Source organism: Marmota flaviventris, chromosome 8 (genome assembly GCF_047511675.1).
Source record: "Marmota flaviventris isolate mMarFla1 chromosome 8, mMarFla1.hap1, whole genome shotgun sequence".
Lineage (NCBI taxonomy): Eukaryota > Metazoa > Chordata > Mammalia > Rodentia > Sciuridae > Marmota > Marmota flaviventris.
In genome coordinates this window covers 77,978,409-77,997,524 of record NC_092505.1, presented here as the reverse complement: position 1 = coordinate 77,997,524, position 19,116 = coordinate 77,978,409, and the positions used below count along the sequence as shown (strand labels likewise).

At 39.7% G+C, this 19,116-nt stretch overlaps 1 protein-coding gene across 1 annotated transcript; it reads left to right on the top strand.

The window, feature by feature from the left end:
• Positions 1 to 499: 499 nt before the first annotated feature.
• Nit2 (nitrilase family member 2) lies at positions 500 to 18,623 on the top strand. The gene is made up of 10 exons (XM_027943175.2): positions 500 to 580; positions 1,756 to 1,874; positions 4,060 to 4,180; positions 5,383 to 5,471; positions 10,210 to 10,303; positions 10,780 to 10,854; positions 11,967 to 12,045; positions 15,615 to 15,713; positions 17,689 to 17,744; positions 18,082 to 18,623. Exons 1-10 carry the CDS (start codon positions 553 to 555, stop codon positions 18,171 to 18,173), a joined length of 852 nt encoding a protein of 283 aa, XP_027798976.1. The 5' UTR covers positions 500 to 552; the 3' UTR covers positions 18,174 to 18,623.
• The last annotated feature ends 493 nt before the right edge of the window (positions 18,624 to 19,116 follow it).

Sequence of the window (19,116 nt, the reverse complement as noted above, 5' to 3'; positions counted from 1 at the left end):
GGTCCAGGCTAGTGCAAACAGCGAGCCATTAATAGGGGTTTGAGGCGGCGTGTGTGCGTGCCTGCGCGCTTGCTTTGCAATCTCAAAGAACTGCGTTCCTTCCCAGCACCGCCAAAGAAAAAAGAAACAGGAAAACCAACAAAAGAACAACGAAAAAAACCCAGGAGCCTGTCGTGGTGTGGTAGCGCACGCCTGTAATCCAAAAGGCTCAAGACCCTGAGGCAGGAGGATCACAGTCCAAAGCCAGCCTCAGGAACTTAGCGAGGCCCTAAGCAATTTAGCGAGACCCTGTCTCAAAATAATAAAAGTCGCTGGGGATGCGGCTCAGTGGTAGAGCGTTGGAATCCCAGTACCCCGGTCTCCGGAAAATACACGACAAGCAACCAAAAGAACCTGAGCGGTTTGAAGAAGACTGAGCGGAACCCGCCCGGTCGCCGGCCCAGATGAGGGGAGTGGGCGGAGCCTTTGACGCCGTGGCTCCGCCCCCACGTACGTGGCTTCGCCCCCGCGCACCGACGCAGTCCGCCCCACCCTTGCTCTTCGGCGCTGCAGATGGTGCTTCCAGGGAGAGCCATGGCTAGTAAGTGAGGTGGCCGGCTGACAGCCACCGCAGGGCCAGAGCGGAGGCTTGGTGCGGTACTGGCGAGAATCAGCCACTTCAGTCTCTCGCCCCCTTGCGCCTGCGGCCTTCCGGTCGCAGGTGTTGGTCAGCTCAGGTGAAGGTCGGCGTGCGCGGCAGAATTGCTGAGGAGCGGCTAGTGCTTTCCCTGGGATTCCGAGGGCTCCCCTTCCTGCCGCGCTCGCCTCCTGGCGGACAGAGGCTGACCCTCTTGTAGTTCTCGGTGGTGTAGGTAGTGTGTAGTGTTTCAAGTTTCGTGGCCCCACTCCTACCCGGACACAAAACGGTGCCCAGGTGATTCTTCCTCCCCATCGTCCTTCACAGAGTCATTTATTTGTGCAGCTTTCCCTCTGCAAGCTTCTTGTTACCTCACAAGTGTAAAAGACTTGGCATATTCCTTTAAATGTTATTCGCATGTTGATACCTTCAATTAAGGTATTCTTTTATTTTTTCCTGCTTGATTTGTCAGATTATAATGAATGTTAGGCAACCAAGGGTCCTATAAGTAATTTTCCCCTTCATTTTGCAGAAGAGCAGATGATGTGATTCGTATCTTGTCCTCAGCATGGAGGATCTCGACAGTGGTGGGATTCCCTGCTGCAGCCCTCTGCAGAGTGGGATTTGCAGAATGTCAGGCAGACCCTTGCCCTGCTTGTGAGATGGGAGAGAGAGGAAGCCACCAACATAGCCATGTTTTCCTCCGCTCAGAGGCAGAGACAAAGCTCAGCTTCTGGATTTTAGGGGAGACCTTTACTGGGTTTGTGTGGTGTTTTGGTAACAGCTTAAAGTATCTCTTTGCCCTGAAGTAATGTCAACTTTTGCTTCCTGTTTTAGAATCTTTGTTTTTATCCAGATTCTGAAACTGAATAACAAATTGCTTTTAGGGTTAAATTTAGCTCTTTTCACTTATATTAAAGATTAAATCAAGGAATGTGACATCAGAATTGTCCTACTTTTTAGGGTTAACCCTGAGCCAAATAGGCCTTCATCAGTGTTAATAATCTAATCCATTAGATTGTCAGTAGTTGTGTCAATTAAAAATATCTCCAGCATTGCAAGATGCCCTCTAAGAATCATCAATTCTATATGAATTTAGTGGTCAGATCTTCTGACATATGTTTTGTCTTTGTCCCCAGCTTTCCGCTTGGCCCTCATCCAGCTTCAAGTTTCTTCCATCAAATCAGATAATGTCATTCGAGCTTGTAGCCTTGTCCGGGAGGCAGCAAAGCAAGGAGCCAAAATAGTTTCTCTGCCAGTAAGTATGGAGGCACCCATTCCTTTCTGCTGTAGATGCAGCAGAATAGTGTTTGCTGGGTCTGGTTGTCCTTTTATGTTCCAAGTTCAGCAATGTCTTTTGGAGCTTCAATATTGTTACATGTTTGTGTCATCTTTGTCTATCACAAAAGATCTTAGCAAGGATCTTTGTCATAGAATTTACTAACATGTTTCCAGGTCTTCTACTCTGTTCAGATAAGGAATCTAAAATTCTAGTATGTTTAGGGAGTTACTTAAAGATTTTTTAAAAAGTCTCTGTAGGACCACAACATGTTGGTTTTAGCACTAAGCTGCCTATATGTGTGTGAGTGTGTGTGTGTGTGTGTGTGTGTGTGTAAGTAAGTGTGTGTATTTTTTTATGGTACTGGGGATTTTTTGGGTACTCAGAGGTACTCACTCAACTGAGGTACATCCCCAGCACTATTTTGTATTTTATTTAGAGAGAGGGTTTCACTGAGTTAATTAGTGCCTTCCATTGCTGAGGTTGACTTTAAACTCATGATCCTCCTGCTTCAGCCTCTCGAGCTGCTGGGATTATAGGTGTGTGCCACCATGCCCGACAAGGTATTTTTTAAAGACTAAAAAATTTTTTTGGAGACATCAAGGAAGCCTGTGGCTTCTTAAAGCTAGTAAAACTCTGCATCTCTTTTGTGGGTGGTTTCCTGAAAAACAGAACCAGCTAAAGGTTGCACCACATGTGTTTGTCAGCAGGTACAGGTTTTCCCCAGACAGGCCCAGATTTCAGGTCATGCATTTTCTGGCATGTTTTTCAAAGGTGTTGTGAGATGGTCAGTGGTTGAGACTATTCCACTAACCTCCAGCTATGAAGATGAGGTAGCTCTTTACAAACCCTATCAGATTAGAGAATTTTCAGGTCCACCTTGTCTTTTAGTCAGTCTCTAAACTGTCCCAAATGTGGCCAGTGAGCAGAAATTTTTAACACAAGAGGTTTGAGATCTTACTATTTGTCTTTCTTTCTTTTTTTTAATGGTAGTGCTGGGGATTGAACCCATGGCTTCCACATGCTAGGCAAATAGGCACTGAGCTAGCCCCCCAGTTCTTGAGATCTCACTGGTAATCCGTTTTCCTTATGTTGTCAGTCATGGGACTCTCCTGTATTTATAGTGTCTTTATTGGTTTGTGTTGCTGAGAGTGAATTCCGTGTGTGCCATTTTCACTGACTGACATTCATCTTGTACAAATAGTGATCTTTGGGCTTTAGTTTCCCAGCACCTTGCCTAGTACAAGGCAGTGTGATTAAATGCAGCATGAGCGAATTAGAGTTGAAATTTTCATAATTTTTGCCTGTTTTTAAAAAAATATTTTTTAGTTGTTGATGGACCTTTATTTCATTTATTTACTTATATGTGGTGCTGAGAATTGAACCCAGTGCCTCACACATGCTGGGCAAGTGCTCCACCACTGAGCCACAAACCCAGTCCACTTGTTTTTTGACATGTCAGAGAGCTGTTGAAGACAGACATACACTTGCCCAATGAAAAACTTTGTAGGATCAGAATGGGAGTGCTGAAAGCTCATTTATAGATGAGGAAAAATGTCTTAACCTCTGACTTTGAAAGCTTTTATTTATTTATTTTTTCAGGACAGGTTTTATTGTTGCATAGTTTATAATATAATTTTAAACTTAAGAATTCATACCAATACTCAAAGTCAAATGAGTAAACCTAATTTATAGTAAGGTCTGGGAGTCCAGGGTTGAGAACATGTTGTTTTGTACACTCAAGGCAAAGGCAGGTCTAGCCTTCTTCCAGGGTGACTAGGATCTGGTAGAGCTCACATGACTTACCTCCTGTAGCCCCACCTGGGATAATTGGCTAGTCTGTTTTTGGTCATAGGTTTTTTGTTTTTTTTTTAATATTTTTTAGTTGTCAATGGACCTTTATTATTTATATTCAGTGCTGAGAATCAAACCCAGTGCCTCATACATGCTAGGAAAGCACCCTACCACTGAGCCAAACCCCAGCCCTGGCCATAGGTTCTTTAGTACTGGGGGTTTTTCTTAGCTGTGTTTTACCCTTTCAAGTGATAGCAGAGTTGGAAGCAGCAGCCATGTCTTTTTTTTTTTTTTTTAGCAGAACTTTAAGAAAGGATTGAATGTTTGGTAGGTTTATTCCTTCTCCTTTTCTCTGACAACTTTATTCTAGGAATGCTTTAATTCTCCATATGGCACAAAATATTTTCCTGAATATGCAGAGAAAATTCCTGGTGAATCCACACAGAAGCTTTCTGAAGTAGCAAAGGAGTGCAGCATATATCTCATTGGAGGTAACTTCCTTCAACATGGTGTAATGTCCTAAACATTAAAAGCATTTAAATGATTTTTATTACATTTAAACTATGAAACATAATTCAACCCTTGAAAAGAATGAGGTAGATTTATATCTAATAATAATGTAGAAGAAGCTTCAAGACACACTGTAAAGTAGGAAAAAAGCAAGTTCAACATGATTATGAATAGGGTATTCCCATTCAGATTAATCCCTCGTACAAAATAATACTATGTTTTTATATGTAGTTATGTATGTGATGGCATAGTAATTATTGTAGAAAGACACACACCACATTAATATTGATGATTTTCCCTGGAGAAAAAGTAGTGGTGCAGAGGCAAATAGAAATGTGGAAAGATAAACCGTATCTATGTTTTTTACGATACTAACATAGGGTTGAGAAGTTTTTTTTTTTTCCTTAGAGGCCACATGCATAAAGGTAGGTTTATTTTTGTGATTTTGAAGTAAATTGTTCTATTTGGTACAATTAAAAATAAACACAGTAAAATTCTGTTCAGTAAATACAGCAAACAAAATTATCTTTGTGTTATGCTATATTAAGGGTTAGAAATGAGTAAGACAGGGGTTTGATTGTGGCTCAGTGGTAAGAGTGCTTGCCTAGCACATGCGAGGCCCTGGGTTCCTCAGCACCACAAAAAAATAAATAAACAAAATAAAGGTATTGTATCTAATACAACTAAAAAATAAATATTAAATAAAAATGAGTAAGACATAGCAAAGCAAGAAGCATAGAGATGGAACTGCATTCAGTGATGAAGAGTCCTATGACTTAATGTTCTCATCTTGAGGCCTTTTGGGAGATAGCCTTGTTGCAGGACCTAGTGAAATTAAGGTGAACAACAATAAATTGTTTGGCTCTGTTACAATATATAACAGTGTTGCTTAAGATCATGACTGAATTTGAGAAGCAGTTTGGTTATGTTTTAAATCTGTCTTTGGCATGTGATCTGATTATATTTCACCTACTTTGTAGTTTATCTCTGAAAGATCGTATTCAAGAAGGAAAAACAGTTAAATAATGTTTAGAAGGGAATAAACTATATCATTGGACCCAAGTGACAGTTTATCAGGACTTTATCACAAAATAATTATCACCAGTTATCACAAAATAATTGCTCTATTCTTTTTAGTTTCTGATTGATTTGTGTGCCAATGTGTCTCTTCTCTCAATGAAAGGCTCCATCCCTGAAGAGGATGCTGGGAAATTATATAACACCTGTGCTGTCTTTGGGCCTGATGGAACTTTACTAGTAAAGCACAGAAAAGTAAGTATGGAATGTGCAAGTCTCATTGCCTCTGCTTCAGCTGGGCACAATGGCACACACCTGTAATCTCAGCAGCTCTGGCAGGAGGATTGTGAGTTCAAAGCCAGCCTCAGCAAAAGCAAGGTGGTAAGCAACTCACTGAGACCCTGTCTCTAAATAAAATACAAACTCAGGCTGGGAAGGTGGCTCAGTGGTCAAGTGCCACTGAGTTCAATCCCTAGTACCCCCTGCCCCCCCCCCCCCCCAAAGAATCTACTTCAAAGTTTCCTAGTGCCTCTTATCATACACACAAATTACTTTTTGGCACAAGTGGCTATTCTTGTCCACACACCTTTTTTTAATAAATGGCTCAGCATGTCAATTTCTGCAAAGGAACAACCTGCAGGAATTTTTATTAGGATTTTATTGAATATACAGAGATTGTTTTGGGGTGAGTTGACATCTCTGCAGTACTAAATGCACATACATTTAGGATTGTTAAGTTTTCCTGAAGAATTGATCAGGAAAATGATAAAAAAAAAATTATCATTATGAGATGGCTCTTATTTCCTGTCTTTTTTTCCCTCTTGAAGTCAACTTTATCTCTGCTAATACTAGTTACTCCAAGTTTTTAAAGTTTATTGTTTGCCTAATAAATGTTTATCGATGTTTATTTATTTTTAATGTTTTGGGTACTAGGAATTGAACCCAGGGGCACTTTACCACTGAATTACATCCCTAACACTTTTAACTTTTTGTGAAGTTTTAGACAGGGTATCACTAAGTTGCTGAGGCTGGCTCCAACTTGAGGTCCTCCTACCTCAGCCTTCTCAGCCTCAGTTGCTGGCATTACAAACTTGTGCCATTGGCATCCAGCTCTTATCTCTTATTTTCAATCTGTATGTGTCTTATATTTTAAATGGTTCTCTTGTACACAGTATATAGTTGGCTCTTACTTTTTTATTTCAAATCAACAGTTTCTACCTTTTAACTGGAGTGGTTCACTCATTTGTATTTAATGTGAATATTGATATGGTTAGATTTGGCATACAGATTATTTTTCCCTTTGTTCTTCTTTTCTGCATTATTTTGAATTAACTAAATAGTTTTTAGAATTTCATTTTAATTTATCTTTCAGCTTTTTAATTATACCTCTTTTCTTTTTTTTTTTCGTCTTGGTACTAGAAATTGCTAAGCACACAGTCTACTACTGAGATCCCTTTTTTTTTTTTTTCCAGTTGTTGTGCTGGGGATTATAATATGCATCCTTAACTTGTCACAGTTTACTTAGAATTAGTATTGTTTCACCTAAAGACCCTTGCAATGGCAAGGTCTGTTTCCTGTCCCTCATTCTTTTTTTAAAAAATATTTTTAGTTGTAGAAGGACTCAGTACCTTTATTTTATTTATTTGTTTTTATGTAGTGCAGAGGATTGAACCCAGTCCCTCACATGTGCAAGGCAAACACTTTGCCACTGAGCCACAACCCTAGCCTTCCTGTTCCTCATTCTTTATGCTACAGTTGTCATATGTATTCCATACACATGTGTTATAAGTATCACAAAACAGGTTTTGATTTAAATAGTTATAAGTATTTTAAATAAATTAAGAGGGAAAAATCATAATGATAACCCAACTCTTTACTGTTTCTGGTGTTTTCCTTTCCTTCTTGAAGATCCTGTATCTTTTCTTTCAACAGAAGGATGTCCTTTTAGCACTTTTGTAGTGATCATCTGTTAGTTATGAATTTTGTTAGTAAGCATATCTTTACTTCATTCTTGAAAAATGTTTTTGCTGGAATAGAATTTGGTTCACTTTTTTTTTTTTTTTCTCTAGCTGGTATCTTCTGACTCCCCCTGCCCCCTTGATTAGACATCAGTAGTAATTTATATTGTTGTTCTCCAGTATATAATTTGATGTTCTTTTCTTTTTGCTTTCAAGAGCTTTTTTGTAATCTTTACTTCTCAGTAGTTTGATTCTGATGTGCCTAGATATGGTTTTCTTTGGTTTGTCCTGCTTGGTGCTTCTTAAAACTTAAGTTTGTCACCACATTTGGGAAGTTTTTGGAATATTTTTGCTAAGTATTTTTTCTGTCCCATTCTTAGGACTCTAGTATGCATATGTTGTATTGTTTGGTATTGTTCCAAAGTCACCAAGGCTCTGTATGTATATATATTTTTTTGCAGTGCTGGTGATCAAACCCAGTGTCTTGCACAAGCACACAAGCTAGAAGGCACTCCCTGAGCTACACCTCTAGCACTGGTTGTTTTTGCTTTCTAATCTTAGTTTCTGAGTTCTACACATTGGGCAATTTCTGTTGATCTACTAGGTTCACTGACTCTTTTGTCATTCCCAATATCCCGTAAGCCAATCCAGTGAAGTTTTCAAGAATTGAGATATTTGAGTTGGGGGTATTTGGTATTTGAGCTCAGTGGTAGAGCGCTTACCTACTTGTGCTAGACTCTGGATTTGGTCCCCAGCAGTAGCACCACCACCATAACAACAACAACAGCAAATTCATACACTAAATTTTTCAGTTCTAAAATATCTATTTGGACCTTTGATATGTTTTTAAATTTCTACTGATATTTCCTGTTTGTTTATTCATAAAGAGTGTGTTTTTATTTATGCCTTTGGGTTTTGTTTCAATAGTTGCATTAAAGTCTTTGATAATTATCACACCTGGGTTATGTCAAGGTCTGTATCCATTTGATTGCCTATTCCTTGGAGTTTGAGTCACATTTCTGTCACATTTCTTTGTCAGGTAATTTAGAATTATATATTGCATTATATACTATAGAGGTTCTAGATTCTATTATATTCCTCTGAAAAGTGTTGAATATTTTTGCTTTAAAAGGTAGTTAACTTGGCTGTATTCAAATACCAAACTCTTAGCTTCTTTGTTAGGTGAGCAGCAACTTTAGCTACTCTTCTTATTAAGTTGTTAAGCCTTAGCCGGCTGCTTGGAGGCTGCTCCCTCATTTAATTCAGTAGCCATCCAAAGATTTGGACAAAGTTATATGCAGAATTTAAGAGTCTCCCTCTTTGACTCTCCCTTTTTAAGATTCCCTCCCTTGCTTTCCAGCTGCTGTGAAACTTTAGCCTCTGATTCTTTAAACCAGTCTTATTGTGGGTAGTTTTCACCACAACTCATAATAGCAGTGGGTCTTAATTAAGGCTGAAAACTGTAAGCGAATGGGAAACTCATTTGGTGTTATTTCCTTCAGGTGTTGCCTGGTTTTGGTTATCCCTCAACACTTTACGTAGTTTGACTAGAATTTATAGTTAAACACAAGAGAGTTGTTGTTGTTTTTGGTACTGGGGATTGAACTCAGGGGCATTTGACCACTGAGCCCACATCCCCAGCCCCATTTTGTATTTTATTGGAGACAGGGTCTCACTGAATTGCTTAGTTCCTTGCTTTTGCTGAGGCTGGCTGGCTTTGAACTTGTGATCCTCCTGTCTCGGCTTCCTGAGCGCTGGGATTACACGCCCAACTTCTAGAGAGCTGTTTTGATAGGAGCCACTCTTCCTCTGCAGGAAGAAGAGCCAACATTCAGCTCTTTCACGTATGTGCTTTCAGTATTGAGTTTACCAGTCCGTGAACGTGGACTGTATCTTTTTATTTATTAGGCATTCTTTAATATTATCTTAACTTCTTTTTTACAGTTTTCTGGGTATAGTCTTAATTAACATTCTTTAGATTCATTCCTCATTGGTATTTTTTGGTGATCTTTCATCTTCTGTTTCATGCTAGTATGTAGAAGTATAGCTAGTTTTAAAAATACTGATCTCGGGTATAGTAACCTTGATAAACTTACTCATTAATTTTAAAATTTATTTGTAGATTTTTTTTGAGTACCAATTATAATCCAAAAATAATGACAGGTTTTATTCTTTCCAAATCTTGTGCTTTTGACTCCTTCCTTGGGCTCTGTGTAGGATCTGTGGTGTAATTTTGAATAACAGGTGTCCTTGCTTTTCTTCCAGTCTCAGCAGAACATTTTCAATATTTTACCTTTACATATGATGGTTGTTTAGGATTTTTGCGGATACTCTTTGATTGATTTTAAAAGCGCCCTTCCTAGAAGAGTTTTTCTGTTTCCCTTTTTGAATCATGAATGGTTGTAGAAGTTTCCATATGTGGGTTGGGAATGCAGCTTAGTGTTAGAATGCTTGTCTAGCATGTGTGAGACTCGGGGTTGGATCCCCTGCACTGAAAAAAGAAAAGTTTATTACCAGATACTCTGTATATATCACTTGATATTTTCTTCTTTATTTTATTTGTGTGATCAATTACAGTGACTTTCTAATGTTAAATCACATTTACTTTCCTTAAATCTCATTTGCACATTGCTGAATTAGGATTGCAAAACTTTTCCTGTTGTTAAATGCTACTCATTCTCTACCTCTGCTGCCAATTTGCCAGTTTAATTCTGATTGTGATTCTGAGAGGTCGTCATTGACCATTTACAGTGGGTAAAGAAGCAACACTTTAATTACTTCCATTAAGAAACCTGAACACTGACTTACACACCATCTAGAAAATGGGTTATAAAACCTATGGGATTGTTTTCCGTAGTGTAATTCCATTTGATCATATGTCAGCCAGCTTGTTGGGTGGGTTATGGGCAGGTTGGAGGTGCTGTTTGTACAGTTGATCTTAGAGCACTTTTATATCTGCCCATGGAAAGAGTCTGATGTTACTGCCATGAGCCCTGCTGAAAAGGAGATAACCAAATCAATTATTTGTGATGCAGATCCATCTGTTTGACATTGATGTTCCTGGAAAAATTACATTTCAAGAATCTAAAACATTGAGTCCTGGTGATAATTTCTCCACATTTGATACTCGTACGTACTAGATAAATTTGCCTTTTTTACTTTTCCCAGAGAAGGAGGTGTTCCTTTCTTTTTTTTTGTCTCTCTTCAACTTTTTCACATGACCTGACTGAAAACCGAGAGGTGAGGAAGGCAAAGAATAGTCATAGCCCTGGAAAGTCCAGGCCAAATAGGGTACTAAGGGTTTGGCACAGTTTTATTCTTCCTTTTGGTCATGGCCTACCTCGAGTATTCCTGTTAGGCCATGATTGAACACCCTGCACTTAGTGAGCATTCATGTAGAATGAATTTTTCATTTCTGTTCTGATGATGTAAATGAGGTCTTTATGAGATGAAGTATGAGTAAGATTGAGCTAATACATGGCCTTCCTTGTGTTAATTTATTCCAGTTAGAGTTTTGTGCTCATTAAGTTATAGAGGCTTTACCCTGCCATATCATGCTACAGGAGGTTAACTTTTTTATTTGTGCATTTTCTGTTTGGAAACAGCTTATTGCAGAGTGGGCCTGGGCATCTGCTATGACATCCGCTTTGCAGAACTTGCACAAGTGTATGCACAGAGAGGTGAGATAGTGTTACAATTATGTTCTCTAATGCGTAATTGCATAGAGAGTTGGTTCTGGGTTGCTTTCGGGTGGAGGGATCCCTAAGCATAAACTTTGCACAAAAAAATACAAAAATTATGCCCAAATGCACAGAAGAGCCAGGGATAAAATGTGATTTCCCCCTGTTCAACTCTTTCAATCCATCTGGCTTCTCAGACTTGCTGCATATGGATGATGGTACTTTTGAGGGGCTGTAATTTAACATATTTACCATGTAGCTAAAGCAGGAGCCATGCTCCTAAATGTCTGCTCTATCTTTTAAGCCCCTCCTGTTACTGTTTGTAGTAACTTTGAACACAGTAGAAATGAAGAAATGGCCTATATGTCCATGAATTTAGCACTCAGACATATAGCCAATGACATTTCAGTCCAAATTAGGAGAAGCATGGTAGTGTCTGGAAGCATGAAGAACCAAGTCAGAGCTGGATTCTGGTTCCAAATCTTCTTCTTAAATGGGACAGTACTTCCAGGAAATCGTTTAACATCTAGAGCAGTGTGGTTTGAGTATTAAGGATAGAGAACTTGTAAAGCCCCTATGTGGGTGCTCAACAAATGTTAGCATTTTACTAGACTAAAGCTACTTGCCATTTGCCACTGAGCAAAGTGAAGTGTTAAGGGTGGTTTGACTGCCTGCCCAGCAGAGGGTAGAGTTTCTTGGGCTTTGGGGTTAATGGTCTGTGTTGAACCTTATCAGTAAATTCTAGAGCAACTACTCTGCCCCTAATTTCAATTGAAAAGAATCACAGAACATGGTTGTTAGCCATGCGGTACTAATCATACAGGGCTCAGAAAAAATTGAATGAAAGTTCTCTACTTTTTAAAAATTATTATTATTTTATTTAAAGGCATATGTTCTGATTTCAGTCATCAGTCCCACTTTTCTTATGGCTGTGTTTTTTATGTGTGTATCTCTGGAAGAATTCAGAGCCATATCTTCATACTGACTCTGCCTGACTAGGCTGACATCTTTTTTGTGCTTGTAAAAGTTTGAGTTTGGTCCCTGTTGGTAGGAGTAAAGGGAGGAACTGATGTTCATCTGCATCCACTGTCTTTGATTTTTCTTTCCCCAAGGTTGCCAGCTGTTGGTGTATCCTGGGGCTTTCAATTTGACCACTGGACCAGCCCACTGGGAATTGCTTCAGCGAGGCCGGTAAGAAAGGAACCAGTCATCTCAGTGTTTCCTCTTTGTGGAAAGATTTTTGGTTTGGTGGAAGTATTACCACTTACTGGAATGTAATTCTTCCCCTGAGCCAACACGCCCTGGCGTCCAAATGAAGTTTCAAAGGATGAATCTGTAGGGAGGGCTTCTACTGCTAGGCACCTGCTCAGAAGCCATAGAACCAACCTCAAGGATTTCAAGGACTGTGGTTTTTGCATTTTGAGAGCATTCAGTGAATTAGTTGGACACTGATTTCATTTTTCTGTGATTAGATATGAATTGGTCTCTTCTAAGATAGTTACCAGCATCTTTTGCAGAGAAATTGAGACCCATGGAGCTTATGCACTCAGCACCGCAGGAGCCAAAGAAAAAAGACAGGGTTATTTTAGCCTGTTGGCCCTAGAGAGCACAGCTGACTCTGCCATTCAGTTTAGGGTGCTTATCTTGCCCCATCCTCCACACCAACTACTAGTCCTTGGGATACTCTGACTAGAAACTCATTTTAAGCTCTTGTTCTTCTAATGTGTAAATTATAGGCTTTGCATACTTTTTTGGCATGTCACAGTTGCTTTTTCCCTAGTTCTGTAAGACTGAGGAGGGGTGAAGGGTACGCTGGAAAGAAAAAGTGTGACTATGTGTGTAAAGTGCTCTATGAATCATGAAATGTTGTCGCAGGTGATGGTTTTTTCATTAATCTTTTAAAAAAATTGAGGTATAATATACTTACAGAAAACTGTGCTAATTTTAAGCATACAGGTCAATGGATTTTTATATGTGTATTCACCCAAAAAAATCAACATATAGAAGATTTCTGATCTGTGAAATGCTCTCTTGTGCCCCTTCCCAGTCAATACTCTCTATTTTCACTTCTAGACATAATGATAATTTTGAATAGAAAGGCAAGAAGTTTTGGCTGATGTCAAGTAGAAGTTGGAATATGATGCCATAAATATTAATTAATGTACCTTTCTGTCAAAAGCAAGGAAAGCTTGGGACATACTGGAACGATCTAATATGGGTCTATTGACTGAATCTAAAGGTTTCCAGGAGAAGTGGGTTGGTATACCTGGACTCCCACCTGACGTTTTTGCTAATTTGAGATGGTGGGGCTGCCATCATTGGCAGGAAGTGCCAGATCACCCTCCAATGTGTATTGCCCCAGTAAGGCTACTCCATTTTCTGGAAAGCTTGACATGTTTTAAACAGAGAAGCTTTGCTCTTTTGTTGCATTACAGGTTGGCTTATGCCACACTCCTCACTGCACTGTTGCCATTTTGGACTAGATAATTCTTTGTTGTGGCACTGTCCTATACATTGGAGGATGTTTAATTGCATCCCTGGCCTATACCTACAAGATGCCAATAACAACTCCCTAGTTGTGATAATCAGAAAAGACTCCAGAAATTGGCAAATCTGATGGGCAAAGTCACCCTTGAATGAGAACCACTGAATTACAGATGTGTTTTTGTTTTTTCGACTGGGATCTATCACTATCTTGCACAAGCTGGTCTTGAATGCATGGGCTCAAGTAATCCTCCTCTCTCAGCCTCCCAAGTGGCTTGGACTGCAGGTGTACACCATAATGCCCAACTAAATATTTTTTGAAGAGAAGTTTCCTTAACATTGGCCTGTACAGTGGAATCAACCTGTACTGCCTTTTTTTCTAACTCCCCCTACCATGCCAAGGATTGATCCTAGGGCCTTGTGCATGCTAAGCAAGTGCTCTTCCATTGAGCTAAACTCCAAATGCTTTTTTCTTTTATTCAGAAACCATTTTTTGTTTGTACTGAGCATTTACAGATTTTTTAAAAATAAAAAATTTGAGTTTTTATTCAGTTCTTTAAAATTACTACTCAATGTTTTTTTATTGGAAGTTTTTAATCAACCATTCATAATTTAACCAAAAAGATGTTTTGTAAATGTGTCACAAATACATGGAACAGAACTCTACTTTTCATAATGGACTTGAATCTCAATACAATTATGAGTTGTTCAGTAAATCTTAACTGGGTTTTCTGGTAATTTTACATAAACAAGCCCATCACTGTTCACAGAAAATGGGCTAGATAGATGTTCTTCTAGTTTATCCATGAATTCACTCATCTTGTTGTCTAGAATTAACATCATAGTTTACAAGAGCAAGTGTTGCTTTCCTCTTGCCCTGAGTAGTTGAACTCAGGACTGCCTTCTCATAGAAAAATTCTTCCTCTGCATTTGCAAACATTAATTCATCTAGTTGCTCCACCTCTTTTTGGAATTGATTTGATTTCTCATGCTTGCCCAAATGTCCATTAAAAGATAGAAGGAGCACTTCCCACATGGCTTATTAGTTTGTGTTCCTCTTCTAGTTCTTTCTGAAGTTGCTGGTGCATGGGCAATCTCTGAGGGACATCAGTGAATCTTCACTTACTAGGAAGCCCATAGACTTGATGGCCCCTTTGCTTTGGACCTGTAGTAGTACTTGTGGATTCATCACAGCTGGAACAAATGGTAGAGAGCTGTTCACCTTAGGGTGGCCAGGAAGCAAAGAATGAAAGAGGAGGGGCCAGAGTCCTAATATCTTCTTCAGGGTCAACCCCCACTAAGTTCCTTCCACTAGGCTCTACCTACAGGTTCCGCCACCTCCTGGTAGTGCTTTGAGCTGGGACCACTCTTCAACGTGTGGGATTTGGGGGCACATTCAGGATCTGGACTATAGAACCATTTATATGTTTTTTTTTGTTGTTTGTTTGTTTTTTGTTGTTGTTTTTGAGAAATGTCTACTTTTAAATCAGGTTTATTTGGTTTTTAGCTGTTGAGTTTCTGGAGTTGCTTTTAGTCTGATTTTTTTTTTTTTTTTGGTACTGGGAATTGAACTCAGTGGCACTTTACCACTGAGCTATATATCCCAGCCCTTTTTAAAAAATTTTGAGACAGAATCTTGTTAAGTTGCTGAGGCTAACCTCAAATTTATACTCCTTTTGCCTCACCCTCCCAAAGTTGCTGGAATTACAGGCAGGTACTACCTGTATTCTGTTCACATCTGGCTTATAGTCTGGATATTAGCACATTGTCAGATATATAACTTGTGAATATTTTCTCCCATTCTCTACCTTGTCTCTGCACTCATGATTGTTTCCTTTGCTGTGGAAAAGCTTTTTAGTTTGACATAATCTCATCTATTTCAAGCTTCCCCTTGAAAACCATGTGATGAAGAAATTACCTAAGTGCTTGACCTTAGTCCTCTTCTGTGTGTCTAAGTGAACCTTCACTGTCAATCACACTTGGATCGCTTAGAGTAAACAAGGCAGTAGTGAAGGGTGAGTGGTTTTATTAGTAAAAGAAATTCCCGAACTCTTAACTTTTGGTTAAAATTTAGGCTGAGTAACTGATCCACTCATTTTTAGGGTCTTGCCCCGCCCCCCCGCCATCCTTGCTCATTCCAATATCCTGAAACATTGCCTCTGTGTTTTCTTCTAGTAGTTTTTTCTTTCTTTTTAACAAAGAATCTGTGTACTTGGGATAGAGAAATGTTGTAGATGTATAATGTGCATAACCTCTTTTCTGTTCACTGGCTACAGGGCTGTTGATAATCAGATATATGTGGCTACAGCCTCTCCTGCCCGGGATGATAACGCCTCCTATGTTGCCTGGGGACACAGCACTGTCGTGAACCCTTGGTGAGTGTATCTAAGTGAGGGTGGGCTCAGTGGGAGCTTGAGAGATGACACATGGGCAGTTAGCTTGTCTAAACCCTGACCAGCCCCCTTCATCTTCCACTCCCAGTTCTCCACACATGACAGGCACAAGAGAAGCTTCCCCTTGAAAACCATGTGAAAAGAAATTACCTACGTGCTTGACCTTAGCCTTCTTCTTTGTGTCTAAGTGAACTTTCACTGTCAATCACACTTGAATCACTTAGAGTAAACAAGGCAGTAGTGAAGGGTGAGTGGTTTTAATAAAAGAGATTCCTGAACTCTTTTTTAACTTTTGGTTAAAATTTAAGCTGAGTAACTGATTCTAGGACAGGAATGAGTTACAGGGCAAGGACTTTGTTCGAAGCATAATGATTAGAGAAGCAGGGAGTTTGGGTTTAGTAAGGGAAACTATGACCCTGTCTCCTGTGAAAGGGTAAAACATTACTCAGTGAAAGCAGCATATAAGTCCATTCAGACATACAACATTCACTCATCCCTTAATATGCAGACCTTGTGGTCCGCATTTGTAGAGTTTATATTGTACTTTCACAAACATGATTAACTTGGACTCAGGAGCTTATCCTTATTAAATTCAGATTATTGAGGGTAGAACTGTACTTCTCAGAGTTTAACTGGATCCAGGACTTTGGACTCTAGAAATTGGCCTTCTTCTTCACTGTTTCTGTGTATGAATATTCACACAGCTCTTTCTTTCTCTCTCTCTCTCTCTCTCACACACACACACACACACACACACGCACACGCACACACAGATATGTACTTACACAATTTCAGGCTTAATAGACAAGACTGAGAACGGTTAAACATTGCTATGGGAGTCCGAAGATGCTCACTCTTCTGACATTATAGCATCCAAAGCTCAATGTGTATGGTAGGGAGGCCTTGGAAGATATGAGAAAAATATGACTAGTGAAATTCTCCCTGATCATTCTACATGTTAGGGTTAAATTTGGAGGATATTGGACTGGAAGGGTTAAGCTGGCTTAACAGTTTCCATAAACTTGCATCAGGTTCCTCTGTCAGGATATTATTAATAGGCTTCCTGCCTCTTGGGCAGCTGCTCCATAGCTAGTTCTTGGGATAGATTGTGATCTGCCTTCTTCATTCCACAGGGCCTGGGGGCTCTCTGGCTTATGTTGACATGGGGGTGGGTGCCTGGGTTACACAGAGAGGGATTTTTGAGTGCCAGGACAAATGGACAAGAATTAGAAAAGAACAGAAAAGGATTTTTGGTTAAATGCCATCTGTGCCAGGAATGTTTATGGCTCTCTAGTAAGTGGAACCAGTTATTATGTCAGATTGTTTGTTATGACACATTACTTTAAAAAAACATTTATTTCACTGAAAGTTTCTGAATACCTGCTCTGGGCTGAGACTAAGCACTGGAATTAATTTTCCAGATTAGTCTTAAGCATGTGGATGCCCCACCAGACTCTATAGTTTTAAATCTTTTGCTTGAATCTGAAACCAAAACCCCTTAGCCTGCAGGGATTCCAGCAGAGCTGGGGTCTGCTCAGACCCAGAATCACCACCCTCAAGTTGAATAGTTGCCTGGGCAGGGGTAAGAAGATCAAGACTGCCTTTGGAAAGGTCCTCGTTGAAGGGCACTCATGAAGAAATAGTGTGGCGCTATTTCTAGTTAACTTTATTCCCAGATGTTTATAATTGTGGAATAGCTGCCACTTCCTAGTAGTATGCAGTTTTATGAAACATACTTCATAATTTTACTAAGCCTCACAGAGCTCTTGGTGATTCCAAATGACTTGCCATAAGGTCACTCAGCTACTAAATGATAAAGCAGGGATTTGTACACATGCCATTTTATTTTAGGTCTCAGAATCTTCCCTTTGGCTTGTGAGACAGGGAGGAAAAACAGAGACCTGGAAAATGACCAGATGGTAGTAAGTCCACTCATTTCCCTCTGAATCTTTTCCAGGGGGGAGGTCCTAGCCAAAGCTGGCACTGAAGAAATGATCCTGTATTCAGACATAGGTAAGATTGGCTCTGGGAATTTGGCTCCCTTGTATCCCCACTGCTCTGAAGTATGAAGCCTCAGTCACTTGAAATGACTCCTTTATACCCCCTTTTTGGGATTCAGAGTATTCTAGGTCTGATTTTAAGGCCAGGTGCATAGGGCTATAGCTTTGCTTGGTTTGCTTTGCAATGATCTTGGAACCACTGCGGGGCTATGGGTGCATTCAGATAAAGTGCATTTATATTAGGTAAGTTACTTGCTGAGACTCTAGTTGTTTTTGCAGCTTGGGGAAGAAATCCCCTTGGTCAGTGAAGATTTGCAAATTATTAATCATGCACTTTCCTGTTCTTGCAGACCTGAAGAAGTTGGCTGAAATACGCCAGCAAATCCCCATTTTTAAACAGAAGCGATCAGACCTCTATGCAGTGGAGACGAAAAAGCCCTAAAGTTTGTTTCCAACATCTCACAAAACAGGAAGATACAAATGTTTCTGTAGCATAGCTTCTGTTGATTCTTGTTTTGTAGGGGTGATGAAGATTGAACCAAGACTCACACATACTACCACTGAGCTACATACTTAGGCTCCTATTGAATTCTTTAATGGTTTTTTAAATAAATTTCAGCCTTTTCCTCCTGGGAGAGCTGTCTGTTGAGATGATAAAGCCATCTTGAATAGTTAGAAAGGACACAGACTGGCATCAAAGAGCAGAAAGGGGGGTCCATGAAGCTTCTTTCCTTAAGATGCCGAAGAGCAGTAGGTTAAAAAATATCTTGGGGGCTGGGGATGTGGCTCAAGCGGTAGCGCGCTTGCCTGGCATGCGTGCGGCCCGGGTTCGATCCTCAGCACCACAAAGATGTTGTGTCCGCCGAAAATTAAAAAATAAATATTAAAATTCTCTCTCTCACTCTTTCTTTAAAAAAAAAAAATATCTTGGTATCCTGTTGGTTGATGTACCTAATACAAACCTTTTTTTATATTAAGCCTCTTATCCCACCTGCTTGAGTTGGTCTGCTGCTATTCGTCTTCAAAAGTATATTAAAGTTATTGTTAGTCCCTGCATAGCTGTGGGAAGCAAGATGATGGATCCTTGGTGTTTGCCAGAGGATATGGCAACCTTTTCTTTCCTAGCAGCTTTTGGGCTCTTTAAATTCAAGAAGGAGCTAATGACTTAACACTAGGCCTTCCTGATCTTGGAGGAAAGGCCAGGTCAACAGTGAGCCTCATGGGAAAATGGCATTGGTGAAAGCAACTCAGTGTGTCTGCAGAAGATTTTTCTGATAGGATTGAGTGTCAGAAAATTTCATCTTTTTCTGCTTTTCAGTTTGCTTTTTTCCCTAATAATACTTTATAGCTCCATAGATAAAAAAACTTCGGAACCACTTTTGGTC